Source organism: Scyliorhinus torazame, chromosome 14, assembly GCF_047496885.1.
Source record: "Scyliorhinus torazame isolate Kashiwa2021f chromosome 14, sScyTor2.1, whole genome shotgun sequence".
Taxonomy (NCBI): Eukaryota; Metazoa; Chordata; class Chondrichthyes; order Carcharhiniformes; family Scyliorhinidae; genus Scyliorhinus; species Scyliorhinus torazame.
The window spans coordinates 187426350-187450435 of NC_092720.1; the positions used below are offsets into that span (position 1 = coordinate 187426350).

At 51.4% G+C, this 24086-nt stretch overlaps 1 protein-coding gene across 1 annotated transcript in view; it reads left to right on the top strand.

The window, feature by feature from the left end:
- Positions 1 to 24086, top strand: part of LOC140390280 (cytochrome P450 2K1-like) — a 53079-nt gene that overhangs the window by 21220 nt on the left and 7773 nt on the right. The window contains exons 4-6 of the mRNA XM_072475303.1: positions 3219 to 3379; positions 6385 to 6558; positions 18227 to 18368. Of these exons, the coding sequence (XP_072331404.1) occupies positions 3219 to 3379; positions 6385 to 6558; positions 18227 to 18368 (477 nt within the window). The remainder of the gene's footprint in view (positions 1 to 3218; positions 3380 to 6384; positions 6559 to 18226; positions 18369 to 24086) is intronic.

Sequence of the window (24086 nt, forward strand, 5' to 3'; positions counted from 1 at the left end):
CGCCAGCAGGATCTCCTGGTCCTGCTGACAGCAACCCCCCACCCATCCCGCAACCGTCCCCCACCCCCATGTTTCCCTCCCCCCCCCCCCCGCCCCCCCACCGTTCCCCCCGCCCTGCCAAGTGAACGTGAGCTCCTCAGCGGCGGAGGACACAACCAACGGGCAAACCCATTGAAGGATTTCTGATTTTTGTTTATTGTCACGTGTACCGAGGTACAGTTCAAAGTATTTTCCTGCGAGCAGCTCAACAGATCATTAAGTACATGAAAAGAAAAGGAAATAAAAGAAAATACATAATAGGGCAACACAACATATACAATGTAACTACATAAGCACTGGCATCGGAGGAGTATACAGGGGTGTAGTGTTAATGAGGTCAGTCCATCAGAGGGTCATTTAGGAGTCTGGTGACAGTGGGGAAGAAGCTGTTTTTGAGTCTGTTCGTGTGTGTTCTCAGACTTTTGTATCTCCTGCCCGATGGAAGAAGTTGGAAGAGTGAGTAAGCCGGGTGGGAGGGGTCTTTGATCACGCTTTCCCCAGGCAGTGGGAGCTATAGATGGAGTCAATGGATGGGAGGCAGGTTTGTGTGATGGACCGGGCGGTGTTCACAACTCTCAGACGTTTGTTGCGGTCCTGGGACGAGCAGTTGCCATACCAGGCTGGGATGCAGCCAGACAGGATGCTTCTATGGTGCATCTGTAACAATTGGTAAGGGTTAATGTGGGCATGCCGAATTTCCTCAGTTTCCTGAGGACGTATTGGCGCTGTTGTGCTTTCTTGGTGGTAGCGTCGACGTGGGTGGACCAGGACAGATCTTTGGAGATGTGTACCCCTAGGAATTTGAAACTCCCCTAGGAATTTGAAACTGTTAACCATCTCCACCTCGGCCCCGTTGATGCTGACAGGAGCATGTCCAGTACTTTGCTTCCTGAAGTCAGTGGTGGGATCGGGCACTGCTGGCCAAAGACGGGCCACCTCCCCCGCTACAAAACACGGCATATAGGCAGAGGGGGTGGGGGGAGAGGGTGGAATATCCCCCATGTCTGCTCTTAACCCTTTAAATGTCGATTGCAAAGAAACCTGCATGACAGAGGTTCTTGAGTCATAAACACAAAAGCACCAGTTTTTTATTGTGCTAAAAAAAGCCACCCAGGTAAAAATGTGAAGATATTGATAGACCTTTGCAACACACACACACACGAGCACGCAAAATTACAAGTTTAGAGTGGGAGATTACTTTCAGCCAAGTTACAACCCAATGACAAAAGGTCAACATAGATAATTCACTCCTTACCCTTGACTGGTATTGTGGCCAAAATAGACATTTTTCACGGTGCCCCTGAAAATTCAGTGAAGTTGAATCCCCCGTCAACTCCAATTTCTGGGGACAGTCCTTTTATAAATGTTATTTATTGTTTCCAAAAGTTGTTGACAGTGCACCCGAGCTCTTTTAGAATGTAACAAGCAGTGTGGATAAAGTCAAGCATGTAGATGTAATGTATTTAGATTTACAAAAGCGGGTCGGCGCGGTGGCACAGTGGTTAGCTCGACTACGTCACGTGCCAAGGACCCAGTTTCGATCCCAGTCCCAGGGCACTGCCCGTGTGGAGTTTGCGTATTCACCCAGTGTCTGCGAGGGTCTCACCCCCACAACCTAAAGATGTGCAGGTCGGTCGATTGGCCACGCTAAATTGGAAAAAAAAAGAATTGGGTACTCTAAGTACATAAAAAAATTTTAAAATTTAAAAGATTTACATAAACCATTTGGTAAGGCGCCACATCAAAGGTCACGACACAAGCTTTTGGGGCTTGCGGTGGAAGGCAGGGGGTGATGTTTGGTGGGGAAGAGGGCAAAAAGACTACTTTGGCTACCATTACTGCTCTGTCCCTTATCCACCTGTGTTTTCAAGTTCCATATTCAGGCTTTTAAACCCGAAAGATAATATCAGCAAATCACTGCTCTCTGAATTATTTTGTTCTCACGTTTGCTTCAAGCCTGTATAAGAAACCTTCCTATTTGCCTGTCTTGGAATTTGGAAGAATGAGGGGGGATTTTTAGAAATATATAAAATTCTGAAGGGTATAGATAGGATAGAAACGGGGAGGTTGTTTCCAATGGTGGGTGAAACTAGAACTAGGGGGCATTGCCTCAAAATAAGGGGGAGCAGATTTAGGACTGAGGTGAGGAGGAACTTCTCCATCCAAAGGGTTGTGAATCTGGAATTTCCTGCCCAGTGAAGCAGTTGAGGCTACCTCGTTAAATGTGTTTAAGGCAAAGGTAGATAGATTTTTGAACAGTAAAGGAATAAAAGGTTACGGCGAGCGGGCGGGGGAGGTGGAGCTGAGTCCACAAAAAGATCAGCCATGATCTTATTGAATGGTGGAGCAGGCTGGAGGGGCCAGATGGCCGACTCCTGCTCCTAGTTCTTGGGTGGGATTCTCCGACCCCCCGCAAGGTCGGAGAATCGCCGGGGGTGGCGTGAATCCCGCCCCCGCCGGCCGCGGAATTGCACCGGAGATTCAGCGGGGGCGGGAATTGCGCCGCGCCGGTCGGGGGCCGTTGGCAGCGGCCCCACCCGGCGATTCTCCGGCCCGCGATGGGCCGACGTCCCGCTGGTTCTATGCCAGTCCCGGCAGTGTAAATTGAACTAGGTCCCTTACCGGCGGGACCTGGCGGCGCGGGCGGGCTCCGGGGTCCTGGGGGGGAGCGCGGGGCGATCTGGCCCCGGGGGTGCCCGCACAGTGGCCTGCCCCGCGATCGGGGCCCACCGATCCGCGGGCGGGCTTGTGCTGTGGGGCACTCTTTTCCTACACGCCGACCATGTCAGCCTCCGTGATGGCCGACGCGTAGGTGCCCCCCCCCCTGCGCATGCGCAGGGATGACGTCAGCAGCCGCTGACTCTCCCGCGCATGCGCCGACTCGCGCCAGCCGGCGGAATCCCTTCGGCCCAGGCTGGCGTGGTGCCAAAGGCCTTCCACGCCAACCGGCGTCGCGCCGACCACTCCGGGGCGGGCCTAGCCCCTAAAGGTGCGGAGGATTCCGCACCTTTGGGGCGGCCCGACGCCGGAGTGGTTCACGCCAGTCCGTCCAGCCGCCCCGCCGGGTAGGGGAGAATCCCGCCCCTTATGTTCTTATGTCTTGTGATTTTTTAAAAGTTAAACATGCTTGAAGTATAATTGCTCTTGTGAGCTTTAATTTTATATTGAATTTATTACAGGTCAACCATTTGAAACAGCACAGATTGTGAGTTCTGCAGTCAGCAATATCATCTGTTCCATCATATTTGGACAGCGCTTTGATTATGAGGATGAGTTATTCATCAGTTTAACAACCATGATGGATGAGGCTACCAGAATATCTGGAACGGCTCCAATACATGTAATTATCTTTGTATGTTACTCTGATAAGGTTGCATGTTTGTGTGCATGACAATTTCCTCACCTGACTGTAATAGGCCGAGGGAAGGATTTTCTAGCTCCCAGCCCCGTGACGTACTTTCCGCCAGCAGAAATGGCCCGCCATTGGCCAGTGGCGGGATCTTCCTGCCCTGCCGATGTCTGCAAGATTTTGCATGTCCCGCACCAATTCTCTGGTAGGGAACGTGTCCCCGGACTGGGGGACTGTGGTCGCCATTGGCAGAATTGGAAGATCCCGTCGCCGGTAAGGGACAGAAAATGTTGGTGTGCGGCCAGGATTTTCCGATCTTGCCCGTGCTGCCCCGCCACAAATGTGACGCTCAGCGGGACCAGAGAATCCCGGCTGCCAGTGATGTCGGAGAATCCCGGTCCAAATGTTAAAAACTGATGGACACTTGTGTGGATTAAATCCGAGTATAAACAATGTGGGCAGGATTCTCTGATTCCCCCAGCTGCACGCTGGTGACTACCACATTCACCCCCTGTTAAAAAAAGAGATCGGCGGGGTTGGTGGAAAACATTACAAGTTAAGTCTGTCGGGGGCCTTGACCCTCCTCTGCGATCGCCTCAATCTGGTGGTGATGTGGGTGCCGACTTGGTCACCTGTGATTCCGGGAGCGTGTTGTCCTCGTCTTCGTCATCCCTGAGTGAAACCAGTGGGAGGACGGATCCTACTGGGGCGGGGGCTGCGGTGAGGTTCGCTGGAGGGAGGGTGAGTGGCGCATGGGGTGAATGAGGCAACTGGGGCGGGGGGGAGGTGGTGTCAGGTTGGGGTCGTGGGTGGGGTTCCAGCAGGTGCCAGGTCCCGGAGGGAGACTGGGTCCTGGCGCCCGTTGGCATGTGCCACGTAGGCGTACTGCATGTAGGAGGTGGACTTTTTCGACCAAGGGGTCAGACTTATGGGTCCGCACATGCTTCCGAAGGAGGATGGGTCCAGGAACTGTCAGCCATGTTGGGAGCGAGACCCTGAATGTGGACTTCTGTAGTGGGTTGGATGAAGCTCTCTGTGCTCCCAGAGTCAAAAAGGCAGGTCGTCTCGTGCCTATCGATCTTCACTGTCGTCGCGGTCGCGAGGTTGCGGGGCCGGGACTGAACCAGGGTGATAGAGGCGAGCTGCGGCAGGTGCTGGGAAGTCCCGGGCTGGTCAGCGGTGGTGGAGGTAGCGGCAGGCGATGAACGGCCAGACGAGCAGGAGTCCTGAGGCTCCGTCCAAAATGGCGCCGAAAATGGCGGCGCCCACATGGCGGGCGGCATCAAAGATGGCGGCGCCCACGGGCCGCGCGTGGCTTGCGGTGAGGAAGATGAGGCGCTTCACGGGCTGCACGTGGCTTGCGGAGGGGAAAATGGCGGCGACCCTGGGTCGCACGTGGGGTGTGTAGGACCGCCGGGCCTGGAAACAGCGGCGACCGACCGGGCCTGGCAAACAGAAACAAAGTGTCCCTTCCTCCCACAGCTGTTGCAGGTCGCGCTCCGCACCGGGTAGCGCTGCCTGGGGTGTTTGTTTTGCCCACAAAAATAGCACTTGGGTCCCCCGGAGTTGGCTGGCTGCCGCGCGGCGCAGGCTTATGGTGAGCTGGAGTCGGCAGCTGGTAGGGCTCACGATGCCCACGAGGGTGCCGCGTGGTCGGGGCATAGTGCTGGACGTTACGGGAGGCCACTTCTAACGGATTAGCGAGCTGCCTAGTTCCCGCAAGGTCAAGCGTACCCCCTTCCAGTAGCCGCTGGTGGACGTCCGCAGACTTCATGCCCGTAACGTAAGCATCTCAAATTAAAAATTTGGTGTGTTGGACTGCCAAAACTGCCTGGCAGTCACAGTTCCTACCTAGGATGTGCAGGGCACACCAGAAATCGTCCAGAGACTCCCCGGGGAGTTGTTGTCTCGTGGCCAGGAGGTGCCTGGAGTATACTTTATTGACTGGTCGAACATAATGTCCCTTCAGGAGCTCCATTGCTTCGGAGTAGGTGGGCGCATCCCGGATGAGAGGAAAAATGTCAGGGCTCACCCGTGAATAGAGGACTTGGAGCTTCTGCGAGTCCGAGGGTTCCTCTGGATGTTCGGAGGTAGCTTTCGAAGCAGGCTAGCCAGTGGTCAAAGGCGGACGTAGCGTTGGCTGCTTGAGGGCTCAGCCGCAGGCGATCAGGCTTGATGCAGAGATCCATCGTTTAAAAAATCTTGCTCAATAAATTGATGCACTATCAATTACCACAAAGGCGAGAGTAGTGGAATAATCGAGGCTTTATTGAGCAAGATGAGGTGCCTCCTTTTGCTGGAACCAGAGTGGCTGCAGCACCGGAGGGCACACACATTTATACACCGCCTACTGGGCGGAGCCAGCAGGCAGAGATTTACCCATGTACCTCTACTACACGGGCAGTGCCGTAATACATGTAATATACTACTAGTGATGACTATCACACACTTCCTCTGACCTGTGACCGACACATGTTTGTTGCAATTTCTCCTGAGCGTCCACCTATCACTGACCTTCTAATCTGCTCCACCCGCTCTACCCCCTCTTATACAGTATTAAATCCATCAGGTTTCTCCCTCTCTGTAGCTCTAAAGACATGGTACGGACTCAAAACGTTAACTCCCTCACTCACCACAGATGCTGCCAGACCTGCTGAGTTTTTCCAGCACCTTTTGTTTTTATTTCTGATTTCCAGCATCTGCAGTATTTTGCTTTTTCTATAGAAATGTGGTGGGTCCCATTTTACCTCCTGTCAGATTGCTGGTGTCAGTGTAAAACAGGTGCTATCAGTTAGGCCAGTCGTTCTACATTTTGCCAAAGGTTACAAATGCCTTCGATGGAAAGGAAATTTGGTTGTGAGGGGCCTGACGGCCGGCCGATCCGCTAGCTCCCAACTAACCTCACTGAAAGTCACCTGCTCCGTGCATTGAACATGAGCAGAACCCACTAATTAACTGAAGACTTGAACTTGCTGTCTTTCTTTCCTCCAATGCAGCTGTACAATGCTTACCCATTTCTGGGATTCCTGATTCCGGGTCACAGGATAATCATGGAAAATCGAGACAGGATATATGGCATCTTTAATGATTTCTTCAAAGCGGCCAAAGAAACCTTGAGTGAGAACAGCATCCAGTCTTTCAGCGAGGCATTAATCATGAAATACCAACAGGTAGAGTGACTCGCATTTCCAGCAGTGGCGGCAAAATCGTTTTTTTCAATTATACAGGAACGCCCAAAGATGTGCAGACTAGGTGAATTGGCCATGCTAAATTGCACCTCAGTGCCCAACGATGAGGGGTTATGGGGTTACGGGGAGAGTGCAAGGGAGGCCCAGGGTCGAGGTGCTCTTTCAGAGGGCTGGTGCAGACATGATGGGCTGAATGGCCTCCTTCTATACTGTATGAACTCTATGGTTCTTCTTCTATGCAGACTTTTAACCTGTGTTAAGTATCTTTTTTTAATTCTTCCATGGGATATAGGTGTCGCTGGCAAAGCCAGTGTTTGGTGCCAATTCCTAATTGCCCTTGAACTGACTGACTTGCTCAGCCATTTCATTTCGGGCGGGCAGTTAACGGTCAGCCACGTTGCTGTGGGTCTGTGAGTCACATGTAGGTCAGCCCAGGTAAGGACGGCAGATTCCGTTCCATAAAGGGACCTCAGTAAACCCAAGGGGCTTTTAACACGAAGATAGCCTCACAGTTGCCATAACTGAGGCTGGATTTCAATTGCAGATTTAATGATTCCACCAGCTGCCGGCTATCATGGGTTTTGAACTGATCAGCCTGGGCCTCAGCAATACCAGTCCAGCCACATGACTATTATGCCACCATTTCCCCTTAAATCATATCAGACAACCCTAATATTCGGAATTTTCTGGTCATTCGCACCCGAGAACCGAAATTCCCAAAAGTTGCCCCATTCAAATTTTCTGTCCCAACTGTGACGATTCCCACGGCTGGCGGGGTCGAAACTTTTACCCTCTTTCCTACCTCAATGTGCTAATTGCTGAATATTCTGAAAAATGTAAAGTGAAGTTGCAGATTAACATTGATGATGCGCGAGTTTTGATCTTGCAAATTAAACCCTGAAAAGACGTCGGGTGCGATGCCCCCAACAGGGAACAAAGTCCCCGAGCAGCGGGGTTAGCCGCGTGTTTCCCGGCACTCGCAGTGCCAAGAAGCACATGGGTATTCAACACGACTCACAGCGAATCAGGGGCCTGAACGGGGAGCGCGTGGCCGAGGCCGCACCCAGCTCCGTTTTGTATAGTGGGGAGTTCAGCTCGAGTCCAGCCTGAGGCACCCCCACCCCCAACACCCACGCCGAGCAACCCTGGACCAATTGCACGTGCACACAAAATGCCAGCATGGCACTTTGGCAGTGCCAACCTGGCACCTGGGCAGTGCCCCCCCAGCTGGCAGTGCCACCTGGGCATCTTGGCAGTGACAGGCTTGGACCCAGCCAGCCTGGCATTGCCAGGGTACCCTGGAGGCACCAGCAGTGTCAGGGCACCACCCTGCCAAACGGCAAGAAACTGGGGACCTCTGATCCCCTGGGAGACCCCCATGAATGCAGTTGCACCTGGTCCCATTTGTAGGGCACTCGCCCGAGGTCTCTGAGGGGAAGGGGTTGAATCCCAAAGCCTTAGGTACCTCAGAAATCTGCACATTAGAGTGAGACTTACTGCCTTGCCCGAACATGCAGTTTTGCTAAAAGGTGATCCCATTGTGGGCGGGATTCACATCGCAACGTCTCGCAAGATGGCGTTGAATCTCGTGAGGCGTTGCGAGTCAGGTAGATGCCGGGAGCGCGGTCTCCCGCCTTTCAACATCCATGTTGTGCGAGCGAGCTGAGTTACCGGCACAGTGTGGCCGTTGAAAGCCGGGATCTACCCGGCTTGCAACGACTCTCGAGATAAAATGCGGGCGGCGAGTTGCTTTTCCGGCGCAGCGTGGCCATGATTGGGCCCTTAGAATCTCGACAGTGCCGAAGAAGGACATTCGGCCCATCGGGTCTGCATCAACCCTCCAAAAGAGAACCCTAACCTAGACCCACTCCGCCACCCTATCCCCATAACCCTACGTAACCTGCACATCCCTACACAATCAGGGGCAATTTTATCATGGGCAACCCACCAAACCTGCATATGTTTGGACTGTGGGAGGAAACCAGGGCACCCGAAGGAAACCCACGCAGACAAGGGGAGAACGTGCAAACTCCATACAGTCAACTGAGGTCGGAATTGAACCCGGGTCCCTGGCGCTGTGAGGCAGCAGTGCTAACCACTGTGCCACCGTGCTGCCCCATCATAAAGTTGTTGAAAATACTTTATTTTATGGTAAACCTTCGGTTAAATATTATTTTTTCTTTAAACTTACTGTGAAATTATACCTGGATTATTGTGCTTCCTGTATTTGATGCCATTTCTTCTCTCATTTTGTCTGGGATGTTAAGCTCTTTAAGACAAATCTGTGGATCTCTTTGCTGCAGAGGTATGTGGAGTTCAAATCACCGAGTGCTTTTAAGATAGAGATAGATAGGCTCTTGATGAAGAAGTGGATCGGGAGGTACTTCCGGTGGCAGCATGTAGGTGGAAGCTGCAAGATGGGCGGAGGAGCTGATGGCCTCGGTGAAAGCGGCAGTGTTGAAGACATCAGTCGAGGTACAGGAGCAAGTAGAGAAGGTGAAGGGGGTGGAGGAAGCTCTGTCGCAATATAGTGACCAGTTCACCTCAATATGTGAGGAGCTGCGGAGGGTGGTGGAGGCCAACAAAGCAATGAGAGCCAAGGGTTAGGACCTGAAGATCAGGTCGAGGCGGCAGAATTTAAGAATGCTGGGCTTGCCCGAGGGGGTGGAGGGCCCGAGGCCAACTGAGACTTCATGAAGATGTTGGTGGAGTTATTGGGGGAGGGGGAAGAACCCTCCCTGTATGAACTGGACAGGGCTCATCGGTCACCGAAGAGAAATGAGCCGCCAAGGGTGGTCATAATTTGTCTTCACAAATGCCATGTCAAGGAGAAGGTCCTGATCTGGGCGAAACAAAGGCGCGAGATGCAGTGGGAGGAGCTGGTATTCGTATGTACCAGGACTCAACTGTGGAGCTGGCGGGAAGGCGGGCAGCCTTTGGTCGGGTGAAAGTGGCACTCTACAGTAATGGTGTGAGGTTCAGTGTGGTCTACCCGGTGAAGCTGAGGGCGACCTATAACTCGAGGGACTTCTACTTTGGGATGGTGGAGGTAGTGGAGGTGTTCGTGAAGGTGGAAAGATGGGTTAAAATGAGAGTTGGGACTGGGGTTTGGATGTGGTTCTGGAGAATGGGGTTCCCCAGAGGCTGGGATGGAGAATGTAGGGTTATAAGGGAACCGGAGATTTTTCAATAAGATTGCGAAGGTGATCGAGGAATATGTGGGATTTAATTGCACTGGGGACATTTCGCAGTCAGTGGTTTGGGAGGCTCTTAAGGCAGCAGTAAGTGGGGAGGTGATCTCCTTTAAGGGCGGCGGGGGCAGTCTATGAACATGGGGAGAAGGCGGAGCATATGTTTGACGGCCAGCTACGGAGGGAGGCGGTGACGAGGAAGATTGTCCAGTGCAGGATAAGACGAGGAAACAAGTGGTGGCCCCGGAGCAGACCAATAAGGTTTTTGAAGAGTTCTATGAGACGTTGTATAGTTGGAGCCACCGGGAGAGAAGTGGGAGATGAGGGAGATCCTGGACATGTTGGAGTATCCGAGGCTGGGGGGAGGAGGGCAGGGCAGGGCTGGAGGGGCTGGTGAGGGAACAAGAGGTAAAGAAGGAAATTGGGAGGATGCAGTCATGGAAGGTGGTGCGATCGGATGGATTCCGAGTGGAATATTATAAGAAGTTTAAGGACAAGTTGACGTCGCTGATGATGGGAATGTTTGAGGAGGTGAAAGGTAAGGGGTGTAATGATATGTATATTGACTGGGATGTAAAGAGTTAACAAGTTAATGATAATGCTTCTTACCACTAGAGAGGACCACAGAACAGGCATATATATCATGTGACAAGAGGATTCTGGGATTAGAAGATGATCAGATGATTTGGAGTTGAGAATTAGGAGAGCTGGAAGGGTGTCAGGCATAGAGAGCAGTTGTATACTTGAGAGTTATGTCAGTTAGAGATAGCATAGTTTTCTACAATAACCTACTTTAGGAATGTGAACAAATCTTAGTTACTAGTGTAATAAATTTATAGCTTTGTTCGTTAACAAAGCTTTGTGTTCTTTATTCAACACTACGCATCAGAGCCATCCAGGTAAAGAAAATAGGGAACAAAACAGGGGGGTCTTGCCAAAGATGTTGGGGCAGGCTTCGATTTCCCTGCTGTTAAAGAAGGATAAGGACCCGGTGGAGTGTGGGTCATATAGGCCCATATCCCTATTGAATGTAGGTGCCAAGATATTGGCAAAGGTGCTGGCAGCAAGGTTGGAGGGGCGTTTCCCAAAGGTGATAGGGAGGATGAGCCGGGTTTGTGAAGGGAAGGCAGTTGTTTTCGAATGTGAGAAGGTTGTTCAATGTGATCGTGTTGCCGGGAGGGCGGCATGTGGCTCAGTGGTTAGCATTGCTGCCTAGGGCGCTGAGGACCTGGGTTCGAATGTCCATATGGAGTTCGCACATTCTCCCCGTGTCTGCGTGGGTTTCACCCCCCACAACCCAAAGATGTGCAGGGTTAGGTGGATTGGCCACGCTAAATTGCCCCTTAATTGAAAAAAAAAAGAATTGGGTACTCTAAATTTAGATTTTAAAAATGTGATCATGTTGACGGCAGAGGGAAAGGAGACGGAGGTGGTGGTGGCACTGGATGCAAAGAAGGCATTTGATTGGGTAGAGTTGGGTTGTTTGATGGTGGTCTTAGAAAGATGTGGGATCGGGACGAGGTTCACAGCGTGGGTATGGCTGCTGTATTGGGAGCCGATGGTGAGTGTTCGCACGAATTATATGAATTTGGAATAATTTCCTTTGCACCGGGGTACTGGGCAGGGGTGTCCTACATCCCCATTGTTGTTTGCATTGGCTATAGAGCCTTTGGCCAACACGCGAAAGAGCTCAGGGGATAGTGAGGGGTCGGGTGTAGCATAGGATATCCTTATATGCTGATGATCTGCTACTGTGTATCTCAGAGCCGAGCACGTCTGTGGGGTATAGAAAGGGGCTGCTCCAAAGATTTGGGTCGTTCTCAGGGGTGGGGGGGGGGGGGGGGGGGCAGGGGTGGGGGGGCTGCCATTTCGTATAGCGACAAACCTACTTTAGGTACTTGGGAGTGCAGGTGATGCGGGATTGGGGTGGGCCCCGAAGGTATAATGTTACTAGTTTGGCGGGTCGGGTGCAGGCAGTTAAAATGAATGAGTTGCCGCGATTTTTGTTCCTATTTCAGTGCCTGCAGGTTTTCTACCGAAATCTTTCTTCAAGGAGGTGGACAAATTGGTCACCTTGTTTATTTTTGGGGGGTCGGGGGAGGAAGGTGGCCAGGGTTAGGAGGGTGGTCTTACAGAGAGGGTGATAGACAGGGGTGGGGGTCGAGGCCTCCCAAACGTATGTAGTCTTACGAGGCGGCGAATGCAGAGAAGGTGCAGGTGTGGGTTAAGGGGGCGGGGGTGGGGGGGGGGGGGGGGGGGGGGGATTGTTCCAATGGGTTAAAATGGAGGACGGTTCATGTAGGGGGTTGAGGGCACTGGCAGCGGCGCTGCTCCCAATGGCTCCGAGCAGGTATTTGGTGAGTCCGGTGGTGGTGGCCACTTTGAAGATCTGCAGGCAGTTTAGGCAGAACTTTAAGCTGGGGCCAGGTCAGGGGGAATACCGATTGGGGGGAATCATGGGTACGAGGCGGGGAGGGTGGATGCGAGGTTTCGGAGATGGGAGGAGAGGGGGGGTTAGGGAAATTAGTTTCTTGGGGGATGATTTGCCGGCTTTGGAGGAGTTGGGAGAGAAGTACGGGTTGGCGCAGGAGGAAGGGTTTAGGTTTGCAGGTTCAAGATTTTGCAAGGAAGTTTTTCCCGACACCGATATTGCTGGCCTCCTCGCTGTTTTACAATATAAAAAAACAATCCCACACAAATACAGGAATTCCCCCAAACCGCCCCCCCCTCCCCCCCAACAGTCAATGGTAACCAACTCCCGAAAGCGCATGATTGGATTGGATTGGATTTGTTTATTGTCACGTGTACCGAGGTACAGTTCAAAGTATTTTTCTGCGAGCAGCTCAACAGATCATTAAGTACATGAGAAGAAAAGGGAATAAAAGAAAATACATAATAGGGCAACACAACATATACAATGTAACTACATAAGCACTGGCATCGGATGAAGCATACAGGGTGTAGTGTTAATGAGGTCAGTCCATAAGAGGGTCATTTAGGAGTCTGGTGACAGTGGGGAAGAAGCTGTTTTTGAGTCTGTTCGTGCGTGTTCTCAGACATCTGTATCTCCTGCCCGATGGAAGAAGTTGGAAGAGTGAGTAAGCCGGGTGGGAGGTATCTTTGATTATGCTGCCCGCTTTGCCCAGGCAGCGGGAGGTGTAGATGGAGTCAATGGATGAGAGGCAGGTTCGTGTGATGGACTGGGCAGTGTTCACGAATCTCTGAAGTTTCTTGCGGTCCTGGTCAGAGCAGTTGCCATACCAGGCTGTGATGCAGCCCGATAGGATGCTTTCAATGGTGCATCTGTAAAAGTTGGTAAGGGTTAATGTGGACATGCCGAATTTCCTTAGTTTCCTGAGGACGTATAGGCGCTGTTGTGCTTTCTTGGTGGTAGCGTCGACGTGGGTGGACCAGGACATATTTTTGGAGATGTGCACCCCTAGGAATTTGAAACTGCTAACCATCTCGATGAACACACCCCAACAATTGTGGAACCCCCCCTTGCCCCCCCCCCTCCCCCCCTCAGCTCCAACTTCACCTTCTTAAGGTCAAAACTCCAGTAGGTCCCCTGCCACGCCGAGGGACAGGGTGGAGAGACTGACCTCCGCCCCAACAAGACCCACCTCCGAGCGATCAGCGAGGCGAAGGCTAAAACATCTGCCCCCGTTCCCGCCTGCAACTTGACATTCTGAATATGGCTTCTCGGGGACCCGTCTCCACATCCATATGCAAGACCCCCCGAGATGGTGCTGAACTCCATCCTCCAAAACCTTTTCAGCTTTGGGCAGGACCAAAACACATGTAGATGGTTGGCTGGGCCCCTTCCACATCGCTCACAGATATCATCCACTCCCTTGAACAGCCGGCTCATCCTTGATTTTGCGAGGTCCGCCCTATTTACTACTTTCAGCTGTATCAGCCCAAACCTCGCAGACGAGGTCAAGCATTTACCCTCCACAGCACCTCAAACCGCAGATCCTCTTCTAACGACCCCCCACCACTACTGCAGCTCCTACTCCCACTTTGCCTTAACACACTCCATGGACACCATATCCTCCTCCAGGATCCTCCCGTAGATCACCGAAACAACCCCCCCCCTCCAGCTCTCCCGCTGACTGTACCTCCTCCCGCAACGAAGAGGCCGGTGCTATCGGGATTTGTCGGGACAATCTTTCTTGCAAAGTCCCGAACCTGCAGGTCCTAAACCCTTCCCCCTGCGCCAACCCATACTTCTCTCCAACTCCACTCGGCTTGCGTATCGCCACCGCCCCCCCCCCCCGCCCCCCCCCCCCCCCCCCCCCCCCCCGCCCCCCCCCCCGCCCCCGGCAAGGAAAACATCCTTAATTTCCCTAATCCCCCCTCTCATCCCAACTCCGAAATCTCGCATCCATCCTCCCCGGCTCAAATCCGTGATTCCCCCTGATCGGCATCCCCCTGACCCGGCCCCCAGATTAAAATGCTGCCGAAACTGTCTCCTAATCTTCAATGTGGCCACCGCCACCGGACTCATCGAGTACTTACCCAGCGCCATTGCCAGCACCCGCAAATCTGACCCCTTACATGAGCCTGCCTCCATTGGGCCTCGCCCTCCTTGCTCCAACCCTGCACCTTCTCCGCATTAACCGCCCAATAACAGTACAGCAAGTTTCGGAGGCCTAACCTTACCCTCCCTCCGCCTGTTGTTCTCTCTGCTGAACCACCCTCCTAGCCCTAGCCATCTTCCCCCCAACAAATGAACGAGGAGATCAACTTGTCCACGCCCTGAAGGACTTTGATAAAAAGATCGGTAGGCACTGAAATAAAGAATTGTGAAAAAAACATTCATTTTAGCTGCCTGCACCAGACCCGCCAACGACAGAAGGTCTTCACCCTCCCCAGCAAACTAGTGAAATTATGTTTTCGGAGCCCTCCCCAATCCTGGGCCTCCTGCATCACCAAGTACCTGAAGTGGGTTGTTGGAAAACAAAATGGCAGCCCCCCACCCCCACCCCTACTCCCGGTGGGGAGACCATAAAATACTCGCTTTTGCCTAAATTCAATTTATACCCCGAGAACGACCCGACTCTCAGGGTCCGCTCCATTATACTCCCCAACAACGTGCTCGGTTCCGGGATATACACCAGCAGTCGTCGGTGTCTAACCCCCTCACTATCCCCTTCCACAGTCCTGAGCTCCTTAGCGAAATGGCGAAGGGCTCTTTAACAAATGCAAACAACAGGGGGGACATAGGGCACCCCTGTCTCGCACCCCGGTGCGTTGCAAATTACCCCGAGTTCATGCTGGTGGCACCAACACTCGCCATCGGCTCCTTATCAACAGCCGCACCCACGCCACGGACCTCAGCCCAATTCCAAATCTCTCCAAAACCGCCATCAAGTAATCCCACTCTGCCCGATCAAACGCCTTCTCTGTGTCCAGTGCCACCAACACGTCCATCTCCTTTCCCTCCGCCAGAGACAGGACCACATTCAACAACCTCCTCAGGTTTGAAAACAGCTGCCTTCCCTTCACAGACCTAGTCGGATTCTCCACAATCACCTTTGGTAGACATACCTCCAACCTTGATGCCAGCAACTTCTTTAGCAGCAACGAAATAGAAGCTTGCCCCATCATTTGCAGCAAGATACCCCTGCCTATCGCCTCCTCAAACATCCTCACCATCAGTGGCACCAGCTTGTCCTTAAATCTCTTAGAAAATTCAACTGGGAACCTTTCAGGCCCCACCGCCTTCCCTGCCTGCATCCTGCCAATCACCTCCTTCAGCTCGTGCTCCCCCACCGGCTCCTCCAATCCTGCTCTATCCTCCTCACCCAGCCTCGGATATTCCAACCTTTCCAGAAACACGCTCATCTCCCGTTTTTCCCCTACGGCTCCGACCTATATAGATCGTTATAAAACTCCTCGAATACTTTCTTAACCTGCTCCCGGGCCACCACCAGCTTCCCCATGTTGTCCCGTACCTGAACTTTCTCTCTCACCGCTGCATCCCGCCGAAGCTGGCTGGCCAGCATACGCCGTGCCTTCTTCCTGTGCTTGTAGTTCGCCCCCTTCACCCCGCTCAACTAGTGCACCAGCTTTCCCTGTAACAGCTGGTCGGACCTCACCTGCAACTCCTTCCTCTTGGCCAAGAGACCCGTGTCCAGGTCCCCCACATACCTCCCATCCACCTCTACAATCTCCTCTATCAGTTTTTGGCACTCTTCTGTCTCCTCCTTGTCCACCTTAGCTTTGAACAAAATCATCACCTCCCTCATTACAGCCTTCAGAGCCTCCCAAGTTACTGCCAAACATCCCCTGTGCAATTAACCCCGACATATTCCGTGACCACCTTTCAATGTTATCACAAAAGCTCCAGTCCACTAAAAAAGCCACATCCATTCTCCACCCTGACCTCTGGACCATCCCCTTCGCCAAAACCACATCTAACCAATGCTGAGCATGGTCCGAAATCACAACAGCTGAGTACTCCGACTGTCTAACCCCGACCAATAAGGGCCACCTCACCATGAAAAAGTGTATTCTTGAGTTCACCTTGTGTACCGGGGAGAAAAACGAATACTCGCATTCTCATCAGGTGCAGGAACCTCCAACGGTCCTCTCCTCCCATCTCCCTCATCAGCCCAGTAGCCCCCTCGCTGCCCCCCTGCCTGACTGGGCCAGCGAGCGCATCTGAGACCTGTCCATCTTCGGTTCCTGCACCATATTCCAACGCCCCCCCCCCCTTCCCCGCCCCAATACCCACCAACTCTTGCCCACCGATACTGCTACCACATCGGCCTCCACCGTCTTGAAGTAGAAGTCCCTCAAATTGTAGGTCACCCTCAGCTTCGCCGGGTAGACCATGCCAAACCTCACGCCTTTACTGTCGAGTGCCGCCTTCACCATCCGAAGGCCGCCCGCCTTCTTGCCAGCTGGACCGTCAAGGCTATATCCAAATACCAAGGCCTTTCCACTTCACCTCGCCCCTTTGCTTCGGCCAACTCAGGTCCTTCTCCTTGACATGAAACTTATGATAGCAGATTATAACTGCCCTTGGTGACTCGTTTGCTTTTGGCTTGGACCTGAGTGACCAATGTGCCCTTTCCTGCTCATATCGGGAAGGTTCTTTCCCCTCCCCCAAAAGCTCTTTGCGAAGTACTCAGTTGGACTCTGACCCTCCACTCCCTTAGGCAAGCCCACTATTCCTACGTTCTGCAGCCTCGACCTGTTCTCAAGATCCTCCATCTTGGCTCTAAGACCTTTAATAGCCTCCGCCACCCTCCACAGTTCCTCAACCATCGAGGTGAAGGGTCAATCTGCTGTGACAGAGGTCCCTCCACCCCCTTCAAGTTCTCTCTTTGTTCCCGTACCTCGGCCGATGTCTTTGACATTGCCGCCTTCACCGGGGCAACCAACTCGACGACCCACTCCTTCATCGCAGCCATCATCTCCTTTCGCAGCACCTCCATGTGCTTAGTGAACAGCCTCTCGAATTGTCCCCCCATCATCTCGGTCAGAGTTTCCATGGTGAGGGGAGGGGGAGGGGGAGAGGGAAGGGGAGGGGGAGGGGCATTCCAGCATTCGCTATAATTCCTCCTGTTCCTCCCGTTCATTCGACGGCAAACGTTCGCTCGCTCCCTTCTTTCAGTGGCTTTCTTCTGGGTCTTCGACATCTCCCCTCTTCCTTATGCCTTCCTGCTCCAGCTTGTTCAAAAGCTGTCCCTGAAGTGGGGCATTAAACTCCAAAACCCAGAGCCTCGAGCAGGAGCCACCCAATGTGCGACCTCGGCCCACATGCCATAATTTTAATATTGATCCCATTTACTTCCTGTTGACTCTCCTTCTTCCCAAATTGTATCACTTCACTATTCTCTGCGTCAAGTTTCATACATGTCTCTCCACTTTACCAATCTGCCTATGACCTCCGGACATCTGTTACTAACCTCTCACTGCTGACTACATTTCTGATTTTCACAAATTCCACAAAATCAAAATTGTTTCTCTTAAACACAAGTCTGAGCCATTAATACAACACCTGTCATGACTCCAAGTTATCCCAAAGCCTTTGACAATGAATTATTTGCGGTGTGTTCATTGCTGTGATACAGGGGAGTGAGGGTAGTGAATTTTTACACAGTAAGGCCCCACAGAAACATTTGTGATGGTGAGTAGGTCATTATTTCCGTTGAAATATCGGCTGGCACAGGATGAAGAGCTCCACTGCATTTACTCAACTGGTTCCATGTGATCTTTTTACATCCATCTGACCTCATTTGAGCATCTGACGGTGCAGCACTCCCTCAGAACGGCACTGAAATGCCAGCCCAGATTATTTGCTCAAGTTTGCAAAGTGCGACTTGAACTTATGAGGTGTGAGGACCACAGCTCTGGGTTACACAGGTTGGCCTTGCAGTTGGTATGTGCCCAGACATTTTCCTGCAGAATGCAGTACATTCTCCTTTATTCCCTTTGTCCTGAAGGAATCAAGAGGCCAAGATTCGGAATTTGAGAACAGGGATATGCTGGCTACGATCATTGACCTGTTTAGTGGCGGTACGGAAACCACCTCCACGACCATCTGCTGGGGACTTCTTCTAATGATGAAATATCCAGAAATTCAGAGTGAGAAATCATTAACATCTCTCCTGTTGCTTTGTTGTGGTGTTAGAACATAACATAAGAACATAAGAACTAGATGCAGGAGTCGGCCATCTGGCCCCTCGAGCCTGCTCCACCATTCAATGAGATCATGGCTGATCTTTTGTGGACTCAGCTCCACTTTCCGGCCCGAACACCATAGACCTTAATCCCTTTATTCTTCAAAAAACTAAAAAAAGGTGTCTGATGAGAAATCAGGAAACGTTACCCGTTGAGGTCTTTGTATACATGATCTCTGAGGCTGACTAACAGGACGCAATGAGTAGTGATAAGGGGCGTCTTTCTCAGGTTGGCCGGCAACAACCATTGGAGTGCCACAGGGATTAGTGCTGGGACTGCAGCTGTTCACATTATCTATGAATGATTTGGAGGAAGGAACAGAGTGTACTGTGGCCAAATTTACAGATGATACAAAAAGGGAAGGAAGGCAGGTTGTGATGATATAAAGAGGTCCACTCACCCACCTATCGCCGTAACCCCACCTATTGGACACTAAGGGGCATGACCCAGATCAGCATATTTAAATGAGCTTTGCGGCTGAAATAAATATACATCTACTGGATTCTCCCGGTGCCCGAGACTCAACGGCCACAACTGCGTGACCTCACCAGGGTGCCATTTAACACTGGCTCACACTAACTTGGTCCAGGTGTAACAGCACCTGGAGGGATCTCGCAGGTCAGTGGAGAGCTCCAGGTGATCGGGAACTTTGGCACTGCCAGTCTGGCACCCTGTCAGTGCCTCCCTTGCAATGCCAGGGTGCCTGGGTGGCACTGGCAGGGCACTGCCATTTCACCAGGTTGGCAGTGCTAGGGTGCCTGTTTGTTGTTGGGCGAGGGGGGCCTGAAAGGGGGGAGTGAGGCGGAGGAAAAGATCAGGGCAGCCTTCCAAAACGCAGCCCCGATATGCGAGGAGCCTGTCCTGCTGGTGAGCTAAAGATCGCCAGCAGGAAATTACTCAAAGTGCGGCCTCGGCGCAATCTCCCCAAGGCCAAGGAAATGGCAAAGAGCTGGTGGATAGCAAGATGTTTCTCGATGCTCGAGCCGCCGAGAAACACTCCGCCAAACGCTCCCTAAACCGGACATAGAGAATTTCCGGGAGAATTATGCCTGAGGTGTTGTTCCCCCAGTTTGCGTTGGGCTTCACTGGAACATTGTGGCAGGCCAAGGACGGACATGTGGGCATGAGAGAACACTTTAAAATCCATCACATTTCTACCTCTCTGAACTCCGAAGAAGAGTCATGTGGACTTGAAATTACCCTGGGCTTGAATGTTCCAGTCCCGTCCATCTGGGGACCGAAAATTCCCATCCGAGGTCATCAGACCTTTTAATAGTCCGTTAAATTGTCCGTCCTGCCCATGCCGATTCCCTTGGTGGGCGGGATCGGACTATTTACCCCTCGGTTTCCCATCCGCAGACGCTGCCAGAATTGCTGAGTTTTTCCAGCTTTTTCTGAGCTTATTTCAGATTTCCAAAATCCGCAGTATCTTGTTTTTCTTTAACACAACTCACTGTTTCCTGTTCTTGAGCCGATTTTTAATAATCCAATTGGGCACTGACCCTTCAATCCAATGAGCCTCAATTTAATTAAGCAGCTCTTTAGTACCGCGGAAAGACTGATTAACAACATTGAGGCCCATGGAATAGTGAGTTGCGTCTATTTGGATAAACCACAATTAGCTTCAGGACACAATGACTTCTCACAAACTTAAAATAGTTCAAAAGCCACTGCAGGATCTGGGGGTGCTTTGTTGACTGTTTAAATCACCTTTTAAAACCATGTCCACATGTTTTGGGCATGCCCGAAGCTCAGAGGGTTTTGGCAGGGGTTTGCGATGGCAATGTCCACGGTGCTAGAAACACGGGTGGTGCCGAGTCCAGAGGTAGCGATCTTTGGAGTGTCAGAAGATCCGGGAGTTCAGGGAGTGAAAGAGGCCGACGCCCGAGCCTTTGCTTCCCTGGCAGCCCGGAGACGAATCCTTTTAATGTGGAGGGACTCGAAGCCCCCGAGTGTAGAGACCTGGGTTAGTGACCTGGGTTTCTCAGTCTCGAGAAAATAAAGTTTGCCTTTAAAGGGTCAATGTTGGGGTTCTCTCGGAGGTGGCAGCCGTTCGTCGGCTTTCTCGGGGAAAATTAAAATGTAAAATGTCGGCAGAAGCAGCATTCTGAAGGGGGGGGCGGGCGGATAGGTGTTAGATGGTTGAGGTGTGTGAAGATTGGGTCGGGTGGGGAAATGTTTATTTTACCAGGTTAATGGTATTGTTTTTGCTATTGTTATAAAAATTTTGCAAGTACCTTAATAAAAATATTTTTTTAAATCATCTTTTAATTTGATATTTTGAATTTCATTTGCTCTTTGCTTTTGTTTCAGGCAGTGTCCCTTTAACGAGCTGACCCTCTTAATTTGCCCCTCAGTTTGTTTGTTAAAATTGGTTGAACTTAAAATATTCAAATGCCACAGAATACTTCACGTAATATTGATATTATTGAAATGCTGCTCCAGAAATTCTCCGATTTAGACGAGCCAAATATGTACTTTCAATCATTCTTCTGAACCATAATATATAATAATACTTCTGAAAAAAGATAGGTTCTTGAAGCTTTTCATCTTAAACTCATCAGGTCAATCTCCAATAACACCAAGTGTAGCGAGAACCGAGCCACGCCGCCACGACGCCGGCTCGCCGAATCTCCAGACCCGATTTTTGGGCGCCCGCGGGATCGTCGCCGCGCCGGTCAGGGGCCGTTGAAAGCGCCCCCTACCCTGGCGATTCTCCAGGCCGAGTGCCCGCCGAGTTCGGCTGAGTCCCGCCGGCGTGGGTTACATATGATCCCACCCGGCGGGACCTCGGAGTTCCGTCTGGGGGAACCGTCCTGGTGGAGGGGGGCGGGGGGGATCCGACCCCGGGCAGGAACCTCGGGTGGGGGAGGGGGGGGGGATTGAGCAGCAGGGGTGGGGCCACATGGGCAGCCAGGGCAGCGATCGGGCGGCTTGCATCCCTACATTTTCGATGTCGGTCCACCGGCTGGGTCCGCCTTTGCGTTCGACGCTACCGCTGCAGGCCACCGCCGTGTGCGTTCACGGACTCCCAACCGGACGTGCGGGGGCCTGTATCTGCAGCCAGAGCTGCGAGACGCACTCCGAGGCCCTGCCAGCCCCCTGCAGGTAGGAGAATACCTCTTGACTTTTTTAAGGGAAGTCAAGCGTGAAACGCCAGCGCTTTTACACCAGCATGGGGACATAGCCCCATGTTTGGAGAATCCAGCCCATTTACTCTGATTGAACAAGGTATTGTCATAGGGAGTGAACCAGAGAACGACCCCCTCAATTTTGTTTGGTTGAGAAAGGCACAAAGGACAAGGCCCTGTGTATTGATCAATTTGACGACCAGCGCGTGTAAGTGAGCCCACACTGCGAGCCCGACTGACAGCCTTACATTGGTCGTTAGTGTAATTCTATTTTTCAGCAATATTATAGTTTTGTACTTCTGGACTATTTAAAGATGGTAGCACTGCATTATTTCAGAAGTGTTCTCTAGCAAATCATAAAATGTATCTTTAAGTTTAGTGCTCCATAGGGACGGCACAATGGTGAGCACTGTTGCCTACGGCGTTGAGGACCCAGGTCACTGTCCGTGTGGAGTTTACATATTCTCCTCGTGTCTGTGTGGGTTCCACCCCCACAACACAAAGATGTGCGGGTTAAGTGGATTGGCTACACTAAATTGCCCCTTAAGTGGGAAAAAAAAATTATAATTTAAAAAAGTTTAGTGCTCCATGGGCAACGCCACATCAGTCGTCTGTTATGCATGCTTGGTTTTTGAGTGTTTTGAAGTGAGTGGAAGCTGAATATTTAACAGGAAACATAAGAAATAACACACAATAATACAAGAACAGGCCCTTCGGCTCTCCAAGCCTGTACCGGTCATGATACCAATCTTTGCCAAGACCCTCAGCACTTCCTTGTGCCGTATCTCTGACAATCCTCAACACTATCTGCCACTCCACCAACCATGTTATCTTCCCGAACTTACTAATCAGACCGGCTACATTTTCCTCCAAATCATTTATGTACACTACTAGCAACAGAGGCCAAAGCACAGATCCCTGAGGAACACCACTAGTCACAACTTCCCATTCAAAAAAACACCCTTCTACTGCTACCCTTTTCCTTCTGTGACCGAGCCAGTTCTGTTTCCATCTTACCACCTCACCTCTGATGCCGTGTGACTTCACCTTTTGTACCAGTCTGCCATGAGCCACCTTATCAAAGGCTTTACTGAAGTCCATGTAAACAACATCCACCACCCTCCCCTCATCAATCATCTTTGTCACCTCCTCAAAAAACTAAATCAAGTTAGTGAGGCACAACATCCCCTTCAGAAAACCATGCTGTCTATCGCTTCTGAGTCCATTTGTTTCCAAATGGGTATAAATTCTGTCCCTGAGAATTCTCTCCAATAATTTACCTACTACTGACGTGAGGCTCACCGGCCTATAGTTTCCAGAATTATCCCTAATACCTTTCTTAAACAGCGGTACCACATTAGGTATTCTCCAGTCCATTGGCATCTCACCTGTAGCCAATGAGGATACAAAGATGTCAGTCAAGGCCCCAGCAATTTCCTCCCTTGTTTCCCTCAGTGTTCTGGGGTAAATCCCATCTGACCCAGGAGACTTATCTACCTTAATATCTTTTAAAAGACCCAATACGTCCTCCTTTTCAATGTCAACATGATCCAGACTGTCCACACACCCTACCAAGAATCATCTTCCAGAAAGTCCCTTTCTTTGGTGAGCACTGATGCAAAGTATTCATTTATTACCTCACCCATTTCCTCAGGCTCAGCACATAGATTACCGCACTGTCCTTAAGTGGTTCAATCCTTTCCGTGGCCACCCTCTTGCTTTTTACATATGAATTAAAAGCTTTGGGATTCACCTTAATCCTACTTGCCAAGGACTTTTCATGACCCCTCCTGGCCCTCTAATTTCCAGCTTCAGTACCTTCCTACTTTCTTCATACTCTATGTACATAGATCCCTGAAAGTTGCCACCCAGGTTGAGAGGGTTGTTAAGAAGGCGTAGGGTGTGTTAGCTTTTATTGGTAGAGGGATTGAGTTTCGGAGCCATGAGGTCATGTTGCAGCTGTACAAAACTCTGGTGCGGCCTCATTTGGAGTATTGCATGCAATTCTGGTCACCGCATTATAGGAAGGATGTGGAAGCATTGGAAAGGGTGCAGAGGAGATTTACCAGAATGCTGCCTGGTATGGAGGGAAAATCTTATGAGGAAAGGCTGATGGACTTGAGGCTGTTTTCGTTGGAGAGAAGAAGGTTAAGAGGAGACTTAATTGAGGCATATGAGATGAACAGAGGATTGGATAGGATGGACAGTGGGAGCCTTTTTCCTCAGATGGTGATGTCTAGCACGAGGGGACATAGCTTTAAATTGAGGGGAGATAGATGTAAGACAGATGTCAGAGGTAGATTCTTTACTCAGAGAGTAGTAAGGGCGTGGAATGCCCTGCCAGCAACAGTAGTGGACTCGCCAACACTAAGGGCATTCAAATGGTCATTGGATAGACATATGGACGATAAGGGAATAGTGCAGATGGGCTTTAGAGTGGTTTCACAGGTCGGCGCAACATCGAGGGCCGAAGGGCCTGTACTCTGCGCTG